The sequence below is a fragment of the Sceloporus undulatus genome, chromosome 11, assembly GCF_019175285.1.
Source record: "Sceloporus undulatus isolate JIND9_A2432 ecotype Alabama chromosome 11, SceUnd_v1.1, whole genome shotgun sequence".
Taxonomy (NCBI): Eukaryota; Metazoa; Chordata; class Lepidosauria; order Squamata; family Phrynosomatidae; genus Sceloporus; species Sceloporus undulatus.
In genome coordinates this window covers 6,035,712-6,055,249 of record NC_056532.1, presented here as the reverse complement: position 1 = coordinate 6,055,249, position 19,538 = coordinate 6,035,712, and the positions used below count along the sequence as shown (strand labels likewise).

The following is a 19,538-nucleotide window of genomic DNA, read 5'->3' as shown; positions in this document are numbered from 1 at the left end:
TCTTCCTCTGCAAGCACTACAGTTGCCCTGCGGGTGCAAAAGAATGCCAAGAGAAAGATTGCAAAGCCCATCTCTTCCTCTGCAAGCACTAGAGTCACCCTGTGGGTGCAAAAGAAATCCCTTGCAACCAATAGACAGATTAAACCTGGGGGGAGGAATGTATGACCCCCCCAAGTATTTGTTGAACTACAGTGCCCATCGTCCCTTGACACTGACCAAGCTGGTTGGGGGCTGATGGGAGCTGCAGTCCAATGACCCTGCTATTCCTGTCTTGCCATTAAAGGCTAGAAAGGGGATACACACACACACAAACCTATGTGCCCACGCTTGGTACATTTACCACTTAACCGCTATTTAAACTCTTACCAAATATTAATAAATGTGTGGTTATTTAAATCCTAGGACTATTACAAATTATTAACAAAGGTATGTCTATTTAAACCCTGGAAGTATTACCAAGTGTTAATAAAGACAGGGCAATGTCAACCCTGCAACTCCCAGAGCCTGGCCATGCCAGCTTGGGGATGCTGGGCACTACAGTGCAAAAGCTGGGACTTTCCCAACAACCCCACGAACGGCTGCAAAAAGGAGGCTCTTCTCTGGGGGCAAAGAAGCTGGCACTGAGAAAGAGGGAGGTCAGTTGTTCCTCCGTGGCACAGAACCGTGGCACAGGTCCCGGGTGACACAGCAGTGCCCCAGATCCGCCGGGCCCCGAGGCCCCGACCCGACCCAGATCCAGCCCTTCCCAGCTCACCTGCATCCGCATGTGGAGGGCCTTATTCAGTTTGGCAAGGTTGGCGCTGCCAGCCTCTCTCTCCAACTGCAGTTGATGCTCTGAGTCCTCAAGGTTCTGCTTCTGCTGTAAACTGTTCCAGCAGGAAAAGGAAGGAAGGAAAAAGGGAGAAAAGGAAAGTAGAAGCAATGAAAGAAAGTGGGTTTGGCAAACGTTTTAGAGACCAAGTGCCCAAACAGCAGCCAAAAGCCCAGTGCCATGTCCCTCTGGCTTTCTAGTAACAAACTCTGGCAAACTCTGTGCTGGGGTGACAACATGTGTGCCCACAGAAAGGGCTCTGAGTGCCACCTCTGGCACTCGTGCCACAGGTTCTCCACCACTGGTCAGCGCATAGGGCCCCACACTCTGCTCCGCTGCCCTCCCACCGCAGCAGTTCAAAGACTGACTGCTTTCAGGGAAGTCTAAAGCACAGCTGCCCGTTGTTCCAGAGAGAAGAGCAGGTTCTCACATTTCTGCTTCCAGGCGCTGGGCTTCCTCCATCACGGCCTCTTGGCGCTGTGAGATCAGGTGGCGTAGACGAGTCGCGACATCACAGAGGTCCTGGATGCAGGTGCAAAAGTCCCGATGGACCTCTGCAGTCGTTTCGGGGCAGAAACCAAGGAGTATTTTTCAAAACTGTCCAAATATCTCCAATGTTAAACCACTACCCAGCCGATAACTGCACGAACGTGGGGTTTAATGAGCAAAGAATGCAACAATGCAACTGAAATGTTCCTAAAATGAATGGGTAAGAATGGCGAGAAGCGCCAGACCCCAGGGGTGGGGGAAGAGCTGGGTTCTAATCCTCTCCCATGCGCTAACCTTGTTTGGATCTCCTCCTTCAGTAATAAAAGCTTGGAGAGGAGGCAGACAGGTCCAACCTACCTTGCATGGCTGTTGTACAAATAAGAAGGTGGATAGCCCCAGCTGGGTTGTGTAGTGGCTACAGCACCGGAGGAGGCATTGAGAGATCTAGAACTGGAGTGGGCACTGAGAGACCTAGGTCTGGAGTGGGCATTGAGAGACCTAGGTCTAGAGTGGGCATTGAGAGACCTAGGTCTGGAGTGGGCATTGAGAGACCTAGGTCTGGAGTGGACATTGAGAGACTTAGAACTGGTCATTGAGAGACCTTGATCTGGAGTGGGCATTGAGAGACCTAGATCTGGAGTGGGCATTGAGAGACCTAGAACTGGAGTGGGCATTGAGAGACCTAAAACTGGGTTCCTGACCCAGGCATGCAAACCTTCCTGGTAGAGAGGCATAAGCGGGGGGCATTTAAACCCTCCCCTTGTGGTACCTTATATTTTGTATTTTTATTCTATGTTGTAATATTGTTAATTGTTTTATTATTGTTTCTGTTGTAATCCACCTTGATTCCTCCGGGAAAAGGCGGAATATAAATAAATAATAATTATTATTATTATTACCTGAAGGCGTGGGCGGCCGCACTGGTGTGGTTTTTGTAAAGGCTGTGGTTTCGCTCAAGAGGCCCGGAGTCCGCAAATCTAAATGGAAAAGCGAGAAAACACCAGAGAAATGGATGCTAGTGCGAATCCTTTCAACTCTGCCTTGTCTGGAATCCCAAAATCTGAAATATTCCCAAATCCAAAGCCTTTTTTCCAGGCGGCTGAGACGGCGGCACCTTCGCTTCCTGAGGGTTCAGGGTACACAAACGTTGCTTCGCGCACAAAATGGTTAAAAGCATGATGGATAACACTACTCTCAGGCTCTGTGTGTAACAAGGTCTATAGGAAACCTAAATGAATATGAATATCTGTGACCCCTTAAACAATGTCTTGGTACCAAAAAGGACCAAAGAACAAAGAGTAAAAAAAAGAAAATCTTGAATGTAAGAGGAAAAAGTCTTGGCCCACCTTTGTCCGCCACGGCCTTCAGGACGCTTTCCACGAAGGAGGAGCGCATGCGGCTCGGAGTGGGACGCCCGGGAGTGTAGAGGAGACTCTTTTGGGCCACATCTGACGCCTGGAAACACAGGTGCAAGGGTTAAAAAGAGGAGAGAGAAATGAAGTTCGGGCCCCTACCTTGCCCTCCTCTCTTCTTCTTCCTTCCCTCTCTCCCTCTTTCATTTCCTTCCCTTCCCTCCTTCCTTCATTTCTTCCATCCTTCTTTCTTCCCTTCCCTCCTTCCTTGTTTCCTTCCTTTCCTCTCTCCCTCTTCCCTTCCCTTCCTTCCCTCCCTCTCTCCCTTTCCTTCCCTTCCCTTTCCTCCTTCCTGTTTCTTCCCTCCTGCTCTCTTCCCTTCCCTTCTTCCTTCTTTCCTTCCATTCCTCTCTCCCTCTCCCTCTTCCCTTCCCTTCCTTCCCTTCCTCTTTCCTTTACTTTCCTCCTTCCTTCCTTTCTTCCGTCCTTCTCTCTTCCCTTCCCTCCGTCCTTCCTTCTCTCCTCCAATATAGGCCTCTCACCTCGCCTCTCATTGCCGCCCGGAGAAAGTCCACCATTTCCAGAAACTGTGAGTGAACCCCCTTCATCTCCAGCAGTGACTGGGAGAACCCCTCCATGCTGACTCTGGTGCTCTGGATCTCTGCTCTGGAGGCAGCCAAATCCGCACGGAGGGCCTCCTGCTCCTGCCTGCGGTTGGAGAGAAGAATCAGGTCCTAAAACACACAACCTCCTGGTGCTACTCATTCATTTAGTTGGTCGGGAGGTGTAGAATCATTAAGAAGGCGGGTGTGACAAAAGAGGAGGCAACACAACGCCGTCCCTGCAAGGTAGAACAGGCTGCAAAGTGAGCTGTTCACTGTGTGTGTTTGTGTGTGTGCCTCCAGGTTACCTGTCGGTATGAGGTTCCATGGCAGTTTCCCATCCCTGTGCCGATCAGGGCTGGACCAGGAGAGGCTAAGGGGTGAGGACAAACTAGCCTTGCAAGGTGGACCGTACTTATCCGTGGACATACTGGAGTGTCCGGTGGGCATCCTTGAGGTCCTCCAGCTGGGTGCTACGCTCCCGCAGAGTGGCCAGCATCCATTTCAGCTCCTCCTCCGTCTCCGCCAGCTGACGGCGCGTGATTTGGGTCTCCTGCTCCATGAACTTTGGGGCGACAAAAAAGCAGAGAAAGGGTTCGGGGGTTAAACTCAGTCCCCCCTCCCCGAGATCCTGTTTATGGCGTGGGTGCACCAAGTACCTCTCGGCAGTCGGAGGCTTCGCGGGCATCTTGCTGGGCAGTGTCGCGCTCCTGTTCCGCCACCGCTTTTTCCTGAGACAACCTGCAAAAAGGAACCCCAAAATAAATACCCTTTCCCCCTGTTTAAAATGCAGAAGGTATTTTGATATAAAAATCAGCACCCCCAAATGAGCATGCAATGGGCATCAAGGAGGTCCCAAATCTCTCACCGCGCCACTGTCTCGTCCAGCTTCCGGATCAAATCCTGCATTTCTGTCAGCTGTTGGGAAAGGCCACCTTTCTCCTGGCGCAGCTCCTCGTTTTCACGCTCAACGACGTTCGCCCGCTGGAGCGCATCCGTCAGGTCTACGGAAGAGAAACTGAGTCACCCATTTCTCCCAAGGACCACATTTTGGAGGGAAGATCCTTGGCCCAGATTCAGGAGCAATGAAGGCAATCCTTGCTTCCTTCTTTTCAAGGCACTATAACCCCTTTATCAATTAATCTCGCAGTCATAGTCATTTATGAACTTTCCAAATGCATACTTTAAGCAGTAGGCATACTAAATCTGCAAAACCAGCAGATGTCTGACCTCTTTCCAGGGAGTCCTTGGCTTCGGTCAGTTGGTCCATGCGTCTCAAGGCCTCCAGGAGCTCCAGCGTCCGCTCCTCCAGCTTCCGGCAGACCTGCAGGAGACAAAGATGGCCGGAAAGGAACAAATTGGAAAGCTGTGCCCACTGCAACACTTGGCTGCAGATCTCCCTCGGAGTATTCCTCCCACTTTGCCGAATCCTGAACAATGCAAATCCTCCCGCTCCTTGCAGGATACAAATGTGGCACAACTCTGAAGCACAGGATAACCAATATCAGAAGTACATTTCGGAAGCCCACTCAGCGCCCTCCAGGAAACGCTCGCTTTTGGGGATGCCAACTTACCTCCTGGTGCTGTGCAACCTCTTCCTGCGCTGCTGCCACTTCCGCTGCCTCCTTCTTGGTGGCAAGGAGGCACTGGGTGACCATGCTGGTGAACCTCTCATTCTGCCAAGAAAAGTCAAAGCCAGGCAGCAATGGGACCTTGGAACGGTTCAGGAAACACCATCCTGAAAATGCCAAGAGCCCAGCACAGAAGGGGTGCCTCGCTTTGGAAACGGACACACATCCTGAAAGCTTTTGGAGACCCAAACCTCCTGGTGCAGATTTCCAATGGGCCGGAAATGGTCCGGGAAATGTGGGCTACTATGGTCCCTGGAAGAGAACAGGTACTTACGTCGTGCCGCATTTGGATCCAACTTTCCCGCAGGGTCATCGCACGGCGGTCCATTTCTTCCTCGGCCCGGTTGTACTCCAGGGAGAGGTCTGACTGTGGAAAGCATGGAAAGATGTGGGGAGGAGAGGTGAAGGGCTTTGCAGACTGGCTCCCCGGTGCATGGGGCCCTTTCCAAGACTCGCCTGGAAGCGGGAAGGCAGCCAGAAATCTGTTACGCTAACCCTACGAGGTGCACTTTGCTCAATGTTGATTATATTTATTTATTGGATTTTGATCTGACAAGGGAGTTTTGGATAGCTGATATCCTACCTTCCTTCTCATAAGCTCCTTATGCTAGAGGTTTGCCCACAACAACCCTGTGAGGCAGGACAGGCAGAAAGAGGCAGGGGAAGACTGGCACCAAGATCATGCAGAGAGTTCCACAGCTGAGGAGGGTAGGATTTGAACCCGGGTCTTGCAAGCTGAATGCCCCGACCTCCCATTTTGTCCACCCACCTACCATGTATCTGTTCGCCTCCTGCAACAGAGTAAGGAGATGCTTCTGGGACTCCAAGCTTTGCTCCAGACACTCGATTCGAGTCCCGGCATGATTCCGGACCGAATCCAGCACCGATTCTGCCTGCAAAAAGTAAGACGGAGAAAACAACAGAAAGGATACTGTCAAGTCCTCTGCTTTCTGAGGATGATGGGACTTGTTACCCAACCCAAACAGGAGGGAACTAGGGGGGTTTAATTCAGCCTGTCCTCTCACCGCTTCCTTGGTCCGTAGGGCTTTCTCCACTTCCTCCTTCATTTTGGCTTGTTCTTGGCCACTTCGCTGGAGTTTGTCTTGGCACAGAGAGAAGAGGTCAGCCAGTTGCTTTTGCTACAGGAAAATAAAAACAAAAGACCATTCATTTTTCTCCTGCGCTGTGGGCTATCCAGGTCTGTGCGCACCTGGACAACAGAGATGTTCTCACCTGTAGTGCAAGAGACCTCCGGTCTTCCTGGATGCGCAGGTAGGAGGCATCCACTGTTTCCAGGAGTGTCCCTGAATCTGACATCCATGTTTTCTGCAGAGAGAGAGTAGTAGAGCAGCACATTTGATGCCAGCCTTGGAGGGCACTAATCCAATAAAGAAAAGCAAATGCCAAACTTAAAGGAACATGATGGGACGTGTGATCCTTGAGACCCCTTCCCTGCAGGTGCAAAGTGTCGTAACCACGTCCCGTTGCATTCCCGGTACCCACCATTTCTCCTTTGGCGATGGCCAGCCGTTGGGCCAGGTCCTTCTCGCTCTCCCGGCTCCGAAGGAGGGCCTGGTACCGACCCCTCAGCTCTTCATAGAGATGGTGGTATAGCTGTTCCTCCTGGGGAAAAGAGCCAACACACTAAGGATAAGCAAGCCCAGCATCCACAGCAAAAGGAACAGGGAGGAAACTCCAGGGCGGGCCCGAGTTCCAGGGATGCAAAGGTTTGACTCGCTTTAACTGCCGGGGCTCAGTGCTATGCAATTCTGGAAAATATGGTTTTGTGAGATATTTAGCCTTCTCTGTCAGAGAGCTCTAGTGCCACAACAAACTGCAGTTCCCAGGATTCCATAGCCTGGACCCACAGCAGTTAAAGCCTTGTGAGACGGGATTATTTCTACAGTGCAGATGCAGCCGTGGGCATACAAACTTGGTTACCCCAAAATGTTGCATCTCTTTTTTTGCTTTTAAGTCCATCCTCTGGCCCCATTCCTGGAAAGCACTTCCTTCAAACCCAATGAGGAGCAGAACAGTGGTGCAACACGATCTTAAGACCACTGCTTACCTCTTTGGGATCGGAAATTGGCGTCTGGGTGCCCGCGTCTCTCTGGCCAGCCAGGTGCGTCGGGGCAGCCGATGGCTGAAAATCCTGGCATGCCCGCATCTGGTGGGAAAGGGCTTCCATGATGATGAGGGTACTCTCCAGGCGACCCTCCAGTTCAGACCTCGAGAGCCCACGCAGCTCGTCCCGGGAACAACTAGGCAAGACAAGATGGCACCTTAGCGCTGGCTCATTTACCCATAATCCCCCCTTCCCCACTCACTGAACTGATTAGTCTTTCCTAATTACAGGTTGAGTCTCTCATAGGGACACCTTTTTTCCCTGATGCTCGCATGTGCACAAACTTTTGTTTTATGCACTAAATTATTTCACAATGTTGCGTATAAAATCACAGTCATGTTATGTGAATAAAGGTATCTAAGGAACATAAATGAGTTTCGTGTTTGGACTTGGGTCCCATTTGGAGTATGTTTGGGACTCTGGAGAAAAGAGACTCAGCCTGTAACAATAATAATAGTAATAATAATAATATTTGAAGGGACAGTGGGAAGGAGAGGTAGAGGCCCATGCCAAACCAAGCACCCAAAATCTCTCACTTCCCCTCCGGAGCCTAGCTTACCGCCAGAGAAGAGAGTCAGTCTCCGCTGTGTTGTCTTTGGTCGCAGCCTTCTCTGCAGGGGAGGTGTTCACTCCAACACCCAGAAGGCTGGGAGGGGTCATCCAGGTGGCTATCGAGGCCACGGAGACAGGGTTGGTCCTGGTGCCCTTATGTGTCTGCAGAACCACAGAACTCATCACTTCCAACCCGGATGCCAAGATATGCGAGGGGGTTGCCCAGATCTTGGTGGATGCCCCAGGGCCAGCGATAGTGTAGTCGCTTGTCCCTGGCTTGCAAGAAGGATCCCTTTCTTCCATGGAGCCGTCCGCTTCTTTGACCTCCAGCAAGCTCAGGGGGGATGTCCATGCACTGTGGCACTGGCAGCCGAGAAGGCACAAGGCAGGAGTGGTGACCTCCGTGGCGGTGCCCTCGCCAGCTTCTGAGTTCATAGGAGACAGCGAGGCTGCTGCAGAAGCCATGGCGAAAGGAGTACTAGGATTTTGTTTCTGTAAGATGGAGGCTCCTGGACCAATCTCTGGGACATTTGGAGGAGGAGGAGGAGACACCTTGGCATCTATGAAAGGGACGTCTGTGCCCTCTTCTAGTTCCAGAATGGAAGCCGTCTCCTCCTTCAAGGGGTTCCTACAAATCTCTAAGAGCTCAGACTTGGATTCAGATATTTCCGGAAATGCCACAGAGACGGTGGTACATTTGTCCCGTTGCACTATGAGGGTTTCTTCCTCCTTGGAAGTGCCACTGCCAACCTCTGTAGGGGTTGCTGCCAATGCCAAAGAGAGCAAAGTGTCGGTACACTCTTCTGGCCGAAAATCGGAAAACTTGGCCATGATGGTGCCAGCCTCTGGGACATTTGGAGAGGAGACCCTGAGCTCTGCGGAAGCCATGGAGATGGCAGCACTCACACCCGTATCCAAGAGGGGTGCTTTTTCTTCGGTGTGGACACTTGTGCCAACCTCAGAAGGGTTTATAGGAGACATCCAAACAGAGGCAGAAGCCGTGGAGACAGGGCTGCTGGTGCCAGACTCATCCTGTTGCAAACTGGAGGCGTCCTCCATGACGTTCCCACCAACCTCCTGGAGTTTAGAGAGAGATTTGAAGGATGTTGGCGATGCCACTGAGACAGGGAGACCGGTAAACGTGTCCGGCTGGAAGATGGGCACTTCCTCCGCCAATAAAGTGCTCTCACCAGCCACAGAAACCTTTGAGGGAAACGTTGAGACTGCCACACTGGTGAGAGAGATTGGGGTACTGGTATGCGCGCCCTGCGTCGAGACGGCAGTTTGTTCTGCCCTGTTCATGCCAACATCCAGGCTGGCATGAAATAACAAGGGCCCCATGGAGGCTGAGAAAAACGGAGTGGCACCAGCACCCTGCAAGATGGGAGTTTTCACCTCGAAAGGTGGACTCCCATAGGTTCCTACAAGAGTTGGCGTCTGGACAGCCACAGGGGTTTGGGCATTCAGACGAGAAGAAGGGCGAGGGAGGCTTCGACGGAGGTTTTCGAGGACCGGAGAGCCAGGGAGGATCTCCTCCAGCCAGTCCAAGGGGGCTGCCCACGTTATGGCACCGATGGGCACCGAATCTGGGCAACCTTCGCCTCCAGAAGATGAAGGCACAGCATCCTGCAATGAGACATTTTGTAAGTTACCTTTGGCGGATAGGCAGCGTTGCGCTTTTTAAAAACGCAATAAATGTGTAAACCGACAGCGCTATATAAATATACTACACTGAGCAGCCTTAAGCGCTTTACAACCACCAGCTATTTGCTCCTATAAACGTTGCATCCTCATTTCGGAGAAGGGAGACTCACCCTGACCTTTATTCATAGCCGACATACATTTACATGATGGGACTTGTAGTCCGACACCAAAGGAGGACTTCCAGTTGTGATTGTATTTTGAGTGCAAAGCCTCGGTAAAGTGACCTTTTAGGGGGTAACAATTCCCCACATCCCCCGGTCAGCATTTTGGGGGAATTGACACCCAAAATGTGTCTAAATTCATAACTGGAATGGAATTGCCATTGCTATTATATTTATTCATTGTATTTACTTATATAAAGACCTTGCTTGGAGAGGACAGATCCGGGGCAAGAGACCCATAAGCCTTCCAGGTGGTGATCAACTGCAAATCCCATCATCCCCACCCCAAAAAAGGGAGGGGGGATTTAAAACGAGTGCAGTTGAGCTAAAACACATGCAAATAGAGGAAACAAACCTCAAAACAGAACTACAGTATATATATATATATATATGCACATCTATCTATCTGCATACATATCTAGATCTATACTGTATATGTATATATGCAATTGAAAGCCCATTTTTAATTTAGGGGTGATCCAGTTACCACTCCAACTTTGGGAAGTTACTTTTTCCAGGGCCACTGCCAGCTCCCTCCCCCCCAAAATGCCTTTGCAAAAACAGCACTCACTTCCGGCTGCTCCATGACTTTCCTGCAAGAAGCTCAGATTTGAATGAAACCGCCGCCGCGCGCTGATTGGCCGAGTGACGTCAGCAGAGCCCCCGGTGGGCGTGGCCTTGCCCTGAGAAGGGGCGTGGTTAGTCAGCACGATGAGCCCGCCCCCTTTCCCTTCTTCGTTGCATCTGCATCTGCACTGCGCCGCTTTGCTCTCTCTGTAGGCTGGGCAATCATTGGATTTGTAGTTTGCATTGCATAAATAATAGGCTTTGGGCATTGCCCTGGCTCTCTCCATGCTATGGAGTCCTGGGATTTGTTGTTTGCATTGCATAAATAAAGGGCTTTGATATTTCTTTAGCTGCAATGGCTCTCTCCATGCTATGGAGTCCTGGGATTTGTAGTTTGCACTGCATAAATAATAGGCTTTGGTATTGCTTTAGCTGCAATGGCTCTCTCCATGCTATGGAATCCTGGGATTTGTAGTTTGCATTGAATAGGCTTTGGCCATTGCCCTGGCTCTCTCCATGCTATGGAATCCTGAGATTTGTAGTTTGCATTGAATAGGCTTTGGCCATTGCCCTGGCTCTCTCCATGCTATGGAATCCTGGGATTTGTAGCTTGCATTGCATAAATAATGGGCTTTGGGCATTGCTTTAGCTGCAATGGCTTTCTCCATGCTCTGGAATCCTGGGATTTGTAGTTTGCATTGCATAAATAATGGGCTTGGGTCACTGCTTTAGCTGCCCTGTCTCCTGGCAGGCATGGCACTTAAAGCGGTGCCAAAGTGCTTTAACTCTGCCATGCGGAAGACTGGAAAGGCCTTCCTTGGAGAGGAGCTGCAGTCCTGCATCCCTCTCCAGGTGATGCTGAACTCCAAATCCCATCGTTCCTCAGCATGGGCTGCAATGTTGTATAATGGGGGCTAAGGTTGGAACGGAGAGGTTGGAACATGGCTCCTACAAGTTCACAGTTGGGTGAATTGTATAGAAATATTCGTTTTTGCAAACGCCTCCCTCCAAAAAGGACAGCAGAGCAACCACGCAGCCTTCCCTTCCAAGGTGTTGGGACTGTGCCTCCCATTATCCACCATCCCATTGCTTGGAGATTATGGGAGGTGCATTTCAACCTCTTTGGGAAGTTTTTCAGGTCGGTAAAAGGAAGGATTCAGTACCAAGAGCCAGCGTGGCACCATGGTTTGAGTGTTAGGTTACTAAACCAGAAACTAAAACAGGGTTCGAATCCCTGTTGGCCATGGATCAAGGCTTGTGGCTCTTCCCAAAATGGAGGCTCTCCTTCCTTCCTTGCCTCTGCAACCATCGGACTCAGAAGCTGCAATGCAGGCGCAGAGAGGAACCAGAATCCACCAGAAACCATTAAAAAGAGATTTATTGCTTTGTTTATGAAAAGCACAGAAAGAAAAAGGACAGATGAAGAGGAAGGCGAAGGGGTGACCAGGTGACCATTCTGGCCACAGAGAGGGTCAGTTGTCCAGCCCAGCCTCACCCTAACCATTGGGAAGACTGAGGAGAAGAAGGGTTGGCACTGCTGAGAAAGAGAGAGGGAACGAATAACCTGGAAAAGGAGGAGGGAGAGATAGGAAGACTCAATGTGGAGGACAACACCTGTCTTGTGCCTTGCATTGCATAGCAGAAAGGGAAGGAAAGGAAAGAAAGGAAAAGGAAACAGAAATGGAGAGAGGAAGCAAAGGAAAAAGAAAGAGAAGAGGAAGGAGGGGAGAGGAGAAGAAGGGAAGGAAGGAATAAACACAGGAAAGAAAAGTGAAGGCAAGGAAGGAAGGAAGGAAAAAAAGGAGACAAAAGAGAAAGGAAAGAGGAAAGGAGGGAGGAAAGGAAGAAAAGAATGGAAAAGGAGGGAGGAAGGGAAGTAATGAGAAAGAGGAGAGGAGAGAGGGAGGGAAGGAGGAGAAGGAGAAAAGAAAAAAGGAAGGAATAAGGAGAGGAAAGAAAAGTGAGGAAGGCAAGGAAGGAAGCAAGGAAAAAGGAGACAAAAGTGAAAGGAAAGAGGAAAGGAGGGAAGAAAGGAAGAAAAGAAAAGAAAGAAAAAGGAGGGAAAAGTAAAGAAAATGGAAGGAGGGAGGGAAAGAAAAAGAGAAGGAAGGGAAAAGAGAGAAAAGAAGAGAGAGAAATGGAAGAAAGGGAGGAGAAGTGAGAGAGGAAAGAAGGAAGGAAGGAGAGAAAGGGGAAATGAAAGAGAGAGGGAAGCAATGACGGACCTTCCTTTAGGGTCCCATAGACCAAGATAGGATAAACCCAAGCTTTCCGCTCTCACAGGCCTCTTTGGCAGCTGGGAAGCACTCTCCTTTCCATCTTTCCTTTCCCAGAGATCCTGGAAACCCGGAGGAAGCCGAGGGAGTGAGTTCGAAAGGCCCCTTCCTTGCCCTCTCAGGACCTGAGGATGCCCCTGGCATTGCTTGCATAGTTGGAGAGGGAAGACAGGGGGTTTTGGAAGGGGCAGCCTGAGCAGCCGGAGGGGCCTGTGCTCTGTATCCAGTTGTGTCCCTGAGATCCTCCTCCAGTGCCCAGTTCTCCTAGTCCCGATCCCTGAGTGGCGTCTCCTTGGAGGACCTGCGGAGGACGGAGGAGACGGAGGCGTCGTGGTCCAGGGAGTGCTCACAGTGATTGTCCAGGCTCCGGCCACCCGAGAGGGTCAGCAGCTGGCCTCATCCGGGACAGGGCTGGCTGGAGGGGGCCGAGAGGTCCAGGTCGAAGTCGGAGAAGGCGGCCGAGTCCATGGGGGTCTCCTTGGCCCGCTGCAGCCCCAGGACAAAATCCACTGGCTGCTTGCGCAGGATCTCGGCGTCGAAGGTCATGCCGCGGAAGAAGAGGTGGCTGCGGAAGTGGTGGAGGTAGCGCGGTCGGCGCTGCGGATCTGGGCACAGGAGCTGAGGAAGCGCAAGGAGGAACATGGCATCATTGGTGGATAAGTCAAAACATTAAAATTGAAATATCATCAGCGTAGCAGCAAAATCCTTCCGTATCGGCCAGAGTTTGGTCCAGATGACCCTTGAGGTTCCTTCATCCAAAATATTTCATTGCACCCCAAATATATAAAGAAGGTATTTATTTTGAGTCAGTTCCCCACAAACAATTTTTATTTCCAGATCTGTGGCTTAAAGGAGCCCGACCTTGCAGGGTTGGCATATTGGGACTTTTCAATGTTCAGGGACCATTATGTATCACTTGCCATATTAAGGGTTCCCTTTTGTCTTTGATCTTAGCTCTAAAAATCCTTGCAACAACTAGGAGAAAAAAGCGGATTTTCTCCGCAGGGAATGTATATTGTTCCTGAGCTAATCCTCCCGTTGTGATGCAAAGCATTGTGGGTCCATCTTGGTCCCGTTAAGAGGATTATGGGAGTTGCAGTCTGAGAGCATCTGGAGGGTCGCAAGCCGGGGGCATTTTAAGAGCATCGTTCCCCCAACATTAACCAATCTTTTCTTTAAAAGGGGACAGTAAAATAAAGGTAAAACAGTCCGCCAGCCATTTCTTTGGACACAACCCAAAGCAAAAGAAACCTTTTCGAAAGGGGTTTACCTCACTGAGGAGAAGGCGCAGTCCGAGGCTGAGCGATGGCGGGACGGCGTAATTCGCACTCCTCACGCTTTCCAGCATGGAGATGTGGTCTTTCTCTGGAGGAACCGGGAACTGAGAGTAGGAAAAGAAAAGCGATCAGCTGTAGCAACTACACCTCCCTCTAGACTAGAGACCAGGGTTCAAATCCTGGATCGGCCCTGGAAAAACACACTAGTTGCCCACCCGATGCCAATGGCAACCCACCTCTGAAGAAACTTGCCAAGGAAAACCCAATGATAGGTTTGCCTTGGAGACACCATACGTCGGAAATGAGTTGAAGGCAACAACCACACCAAGCCCTTGGCCTCCCTACAACCGCTTGTGGCTACTCAATACTGACCTTCCCGCTGGCCAAAGCAAAGAGCAGGACTCCCATGGACCACCAGTCGGCAGCGTGGGCATAGGGACCCCCGCCCAGGACTTCTGGGGCTGCCAAGGAAGAAGATGGCACAAAGGGGTCAGGGTCCGGATTACACCAATTTATTTTAAAACCAGTGTACAAGAACGTTGGCTGCGTAGGGATGTGACACCAAGGACGGAGCATGCTGCTCCAGAGACTTAGACTTGCAGCCACATTGCAGGGATAATGCGGTTTGGCACCACTTTGACTCCTGTGGCACAATGCTATGGGATTCTGGGCATCCCACTGCCAAGCCCTACATCTCCCAATGCAAGCCTGACCTCCGGACCCCTTCAAGAGACTCACCCATGTACTGGAGGGTCCCGCAAATGGTGTAGGCGCGTCCTCCGCAAGGCAGGTGGCGGGAAAGGCCAAAATCTGTCAGCTTCAAGTGCCCTGTGGGGAAGGGGAGATATAGTACGGGCGTGGCACCGCAACCGGCACGCGATTTAGGGTTTCCCCTGGTTTGATGTTTGGGCCTCTTGGCGCCTACGATGCCCGTACCTTGTTCGTCCAGGAGTATGTTTTCCATCTGCAAAGAAGAAAGGGGCACAGATGAGGCAAAAACCTGGGCACTCCTTCCCAGGATGCCAACCCAAGGATCACATGTCCCAGCATGCTGCGTAAAGGGGTGGGTCTGAGGGCAATGTATGCGCAATCAGCGAGGTTTGATTTTCCTCCTTGCTACGTTTTGGAAAGTATAAAAATGGGTGGAAATTCTTGCTATCCTCTTGCCCACTTAGGGAACAATTTTGCCACTTTTGGGGAGGAGGATCCTGACCGGGTTTAATCCCAAAAGAGGACTTTTTCTCCCCAACATCCAAACTGGGGAAAGGGCCATTTGGGGAGCCCACACAATTGCCACCAAATCCATTCATTACAAGAATATTGGGTCGCAATGGGGATCCCTTGGGGACCATAAGCCCTTTGAGAGGATGCCCAGCAAAGAAGGCAAACAGTTTCATCCCATAAGGTCTCTTTCTTTCATGCAAACAAGGAGAAAAGGGCAAATCCTTTCCTCCTTTCCCTCTAAACATCCCCAAGGGATGAAAGAAGCCTCGTACCTTGACATCCCGGTGGACGATGCCCAGGTTATGGAGGTAGGCTGCAAAAAGGGACAAAGAATTGAGAGAGGTTAGGGATACATTGGAGAGAAAATTCATTACTCATGCAAGAGTCTTAGGCTGCGTCTATATTGAAGAATTAATACAGTTTAACAGCCATGGCTCAATCCTATGACATCCTGGGATCTGTAGTTTGTTGTGGCACCAGAGCTCTCTGGCAGAGAAGGCTAAATGTCTCAGCAAACTACAAAACTCAGTAAATATCTCCAGGGGTAGCCATGTTGGCCATATAGCAAAGTACAATAACACCCCAAATCAACAAAACGGGGATACCTTTATGCGGTCAACCCAATGCACCAGATATACATTTCTGGGTTTGGTAAAGTACAACATCATCCCAAATCCCACAAGAGTTATACCTTTATGTGGCCAACCCCAATGCACAAGATACACTTAGCACACTGGGTTGCTAAATAAAGGTACATATCACCGTTTTGTGGATTTGGGACCTTATTATATTATACAAAACCCAGAAATCCGCAGCACTAGACCATGGCAGTTAAAGTGATGTCAAACTGCATTAACTCTGCAGTGCAGATGCAGCTTCACTCTCCCCAAACTATTTTATGCAGCATAGTGCGTGAAATGTGCATATCCTTATCACACCAGGAGCATCTGCTGCTACACATGCTCTTGGAAACAAAGCACCAGATGTACTGACATCTTTCGGAATATTCCCCATCTTGCCGCAGGCAGTCCATGCCATCCAGGGGATTCTGGGAAATGTCCTCCCAATCTCTTAAACCTCCCTCCCTGTTTGGGTGCATCGTGGCTCACCTAGCACCAGGACCAACTCCGTCGCAAACAGGCGGACGACGGCTTCGGCGAAGCGCCCCACCGACTTCCAAAGAGTGTGGAGATCCCCGGTGCTGCAGTAGGAACACACTGCAGTGTGCGGTTGTGTTTGTGTGTGCGAGAGAGAGAAAGGTTGGTAGGACATAAACAGAGAGAGAGAGAGTAAAAACCATTGGTGTTGACTCTGGGGATTTTGCATGGAGACTTGCGTTCTCTCCAGCTCCCCGGAGGGCATGCATGCAGAGAGCGCATGGTTCAGCATAGATTGCGGGAGGGAAATGTCTTGATCCTGGTGGATGGAAGGGGGGAGGAAAGGAGTGGAAACATGCTGTTGCCCCTTTACAAAAGATGTGGCTCTTTGGCAAAAGCAGTCACCCCTTTGCAAAACACTGACCCTTTGTAAAGCCTACTGTCCCGTTGCACAAAGCTGTTGCAAAAGCTATTGCCCCTCTGACAACACAGTGTTGTCCCTTTGCACAGGGCACCAGGGAGGGTGCATTAATGCTCTTCCGGGAAGGAGAGGCATTTCATCCCATGCGCCCGTCACATGTGTGGACAGGAGGCCAAAGGCACATGGGTGTCCAGGCGCAGAAAGAGGGTGTTTACGCTACTCCAGCCGCACTTGGCGGGCAGATGGTCACTCACTGATGAAGAGATGGCGCTGGCCTTGCCAGGTGTCTCCCAAGCAGTGGACGAAAGGGTGGCGGACTTGCTTCTGGAGAGCAAAAGAGAGGAAAGGGGTGAGAAAAGGGTCTCCTGGGTAAGGTTTGTTCAGGTTTGGGTTTGCCAATTGCCTTCCTCTGAGGCCGAGAGAGTGTGGCTCTTGCCAGGACTGGCCATCTCCAAAATAAACACACAGCCCTAACCGCGACACACAGCAACCATGCAACATATTGCACCTTGCAGCAATGTGCATGCTGACTTTTAAATGAGCCATTTTGCAAATGTCACGAGGTGCAAGAATGGGAATGCTCCATGTATTGGGGAAGGGTCCCGACCACCACAAAAAAAGTAACTTCCCCAAAACCTGGGACCCACCTGGATGCTGACCTCCTCTTTGCACTGTTTCAGTGTATCCCGGCGTAAAACCTCCACTTTTGGGACCACCTGAAAAAGAAACGCCTTCTGAGAAGCCAGGATCTCACTTTCAGAAGGGAGAGAGCTAGGTGAGGTTGTGTCCGCACTGCAGAAATAATCCAGTTTGATACCGCTTTAACTACCAAGTTATAGAAATCCTGGGATTTGTAGTTTGTTGTGCCACCAGGGCTCTCCGAAGGAGAAGGCTAAACGTCTCACAAAACTGTCGATCCCAGGATTCCCAAGCACTGCGCCAGGGCAGTTAAAGCGGCGTGAAACTGGATTATTTCTGCCGTGTGGATGCTCCTAGAGGACTTACCTTCACTGCAAAGACTTGCTCCTGGCCACAGTCCAAGACTTTTAGCACCGTCCCGAAAGAGCCCTTGGCTACAAATCCCAAAATCTGCCGGGAAAAAGAAAAGACAATGTTCATCATTCATAAAAAAAAAAGAGGGGACTTTTTTGCAGATTGGGGGATAAGGAAAGCACCCACCTTCAGCTGGCGATGCCCGACCGGGGGGCAGACGGGGAACTCGGGCAAGAAAAGGGCGACGCACTGGGGCAGGGTCCGGTCCAGCTGCTCCTTCTCCAGCAACGGGGGCAGCCTTTCGGACGGAGGGGCCTGGACCCCCGTCTTCAGGGGATTTCGGGTCCCCAAAACCCGCTCCAGGCCCAGCAAGGCCCCCCCAACGTTGGAGAGCAGGCTCTTCCAGCTTCGCACCCAGGACCCATCCGGAAGGATGCTGGCAGTGCGGTCCTCAAAGGAAACAGAGGATGGAGATTAGCTTTAAAAGCCTGGAGAAGTTAGTTTAAAAAGCCTTCCACTTTGTTGCATGAAGGTGCAACAAAACCCACAATGCACTCTAGTCACACTTGTCGCACGAAATGCTCCCATGTGTTGCATTAAAGACCACCATGTTTTGCATGCAAATACCTGCATATTTTGCATGCAGCACCTGCATGTTTTGCATTAGATGCCTACTTTTTTTGCATGCAATGCCAACATGTAGGCCTGCCTTGCATGAAATGCCTGCATTTGTTTTGCATGCAACATCTGCAATTTTTTTTGGTCCAGATGCCTGCATTTTTTGCATGCAACATCTACATTTTTAAATGCAACACTGACACGTTTTGCAGGCGTATTTTGCATGAAATCGCAGCAGGTTTTTCATCGAACGCCGCCTTGTTTGGGATGAAACCCCGGCGTGTATTGCACAGAACGCATAGAAATATTTGCATGCAGCTTACATTATAAAGGAACAGTATACTGTATGTATTTACTGATATGCCGCCTTTCTCTCAGATCGGTCTCGGTATCGGACCAGGATCCTACTCCTGGCTCAGCTCCTGGAGCCACGCTCTCTTTCTCTGCCTGGCCTCCCTTGCAGGGTTGTTGCTCTTGCTTGCAATGATTAATTGCAAGCAATTATGATGATGATTATTTTGCAGGGAGGATGCAAGGGGTGTAACCGTTGCCTCCTGAGAGATGCGGAGAAGGTGCGCCAAGGGCAAGGCGCTCTGTGCATGCTCAGGGGATGGGAGGCAAGGGGCCTGATCCTGACGCCGACAGGGCCCGATCCTGGGAAGGATTTCCCCTTCTTTCCTTACCTTGAGCACCGCAGGGGCCTCTCCTTTCCCTTCTTCCTCTTCCTCTTCCTCCTCCTCTTCCTGCTCCTGGCCTTGGGGTTCTCCCTGGGGTCCGCTGCTGTTGGCAGCTCCCATCCTGGCCTCCTCCTAGCCGCGGCTCCTGGCTTCCTCCTCCTCTGCCTCCATCTCTGGCCGATGGCTGCCAGGAATAGTAATCCCCCTTCTTACGTAAAAGGAGCTGCTGCCGCTGCTGCTGCTAATCCTGCTGCTGCTGCTCCTCCTCCTCCTGCATCCGCACCAGGCAATGATGCGCAACAGAGAGCCCTGGGGACCCATAGGCAAATGCAGAGGAACACCCCCCCAGCCTCATTGGCATGCAAGCCACGCCTCTTATGCAAAGCAAGCCTCTACTGAAAACCACATCCTTTAATGCAAAGCAAGGACTCTCAGTGTATTGCAAGCTACGCCCCTTATGCAAAGCAAGAGCTGTCAATTGGAAGCCACACCCTTTATGCAAAGCCTCTACTGAAAACCACACCCCTTATGCAATGCAAGAGCTGTCAATTGGAAGCCACACCCTTTATGCAAAGCCTCTACTGAAAACCATACCCCTTATGCAAAGCAAGAGCTGTCAAATGGAAGCCACCCCTTTTATGCAAAGCAAGAGCTGTCAATTGGAAGCCACGCCCCTTATGCAAAGCCAGAGCTGTCAATTGGAAGCCACGCCCCTTATGCAAAACCAGAGCTGTCAATTGGAAGCCACGCCCCTTATGCAAAGCCAGAGCTGACAGTTGGAAGCCACGCTCCTTATGCAAAGCCAGAGCTGTCAATTCAAAGCCACACCTTTTAAGCAAAGCCTCTACTGAAAACCACACCCCTTATGCAAAGCAAGAGCTGTCAAATGGAAGCCACACCTTTTATGCAAAGCAAGAGCTGTCAAATGGAAGCCACACCTTTTATGCAAAGCAAGAGCTGT

The 19,538-nt window shown here is 50.8% G+C and overlaps 2 protein-coding genes across 2 annotated transcripts in view; both read right to left on the bottom strand.

Moving 5' to 3' along the window:
• The window catches only part of SPAG5 (sperm associated antigen 5), a 12,398-nt gene extending 2,315 nt beyond the window's left edge, over positions 1-10,083 (bottom strand). Inside the window, exons 1-18 of the mRNA XM_042442240.1 lie at positions 9,999-10,083; positions 7,570-9,188; positions 6,954-7,146; positions 6,389-6,508; positions 6,119-6,211; positions 5,911-6,024; positions 5,659-5,778; positions 5,160-5,252; positions 4,829-4,930; positions 4,485-4,578; positions 4,123-4,258; positions 3,914-3,995; positions 3,686-3,819; positions 3,195-3,360; positions 2,647-2,755; positions 2,200-2,277; positions 1,242-1,365; positions 755-866 (exon numbers count right to left, since the gene is read on the bottom strand). Of these exons, the coding sequence (XP_042298174.1) occupies positions 755-866; positions 1,242-1,365; positions 2,200-2,277; positions 2,647-2,755; positions 3,195-3,360; positions 3,686-3,819; positions 3,914-3,995; positions 4,123-4,258; positions 4,485-4,578; positions 4,829-4,930; positions 5,160-5,252; positions 5,659-5,778; positions 5,911-6,024; positions 6,119-6,211; positions 6,389-6,508; positions 6,954-7,146; positions 7,570-9,188; positions 9,999-10,013 (3,504 nt within the window). The 5' untranslated portion in view covers positions 10,014-10,083. The remainder of the gene's footprint in view (positions 1-754; positions 867-1,241; positions 1,366-2,199; positions 2,278-2,646; positions 2,756-3,194; positions 3,361-3,685; positions 3,820-3,913; positions 3,996-4,122; positions 4,259-4,484; positions 4,579-4,828; positions 4,931-5,159; positions 5,253-5,658; positions 5,779-5,910; positions 6,025-6,118; positions 6,212-6,388; positions 6,509-6,953; positions 7,147-7,569; positions 9,189-9,998) is intronic.
• A 2,002-nt stretch (positions 10,084-12,085) lies between these two features.
• Positions 12,086-19,519, bottom strand: RSKR (ribosomal protein S6 kinase related). Its single transcript, XM_042442235.1, has 12 exons — positions 18,584-19,519; positions 17,469-17,732; positions 17,295-17,378; positions 16,937-17,005; positions 16,544-16,613; positions 15,881-15,988; positions 15,044-15,084; positions 14,484-14,511; positions 14,286-14,375; positions 13,920-14,008; positions 13,541-13,651; positions 12,086-12,888 (listed from the first exon to the last, which is right to left on the bottom strand). Exons 1-12 carry the CDS (start codon positions 18,695-18,697, stop codon positions 12,667-12,669), a joined length of 1,290 nt encoding a protein of 429 aa, XP_042298169.1. The 5' UTR covers positions 18,698-19,519; the 3' UTR covers positions 12,086-12,666.
• Between the last annotated feature and the right edge of the window lie 19 nt (positions 19,520-19,538).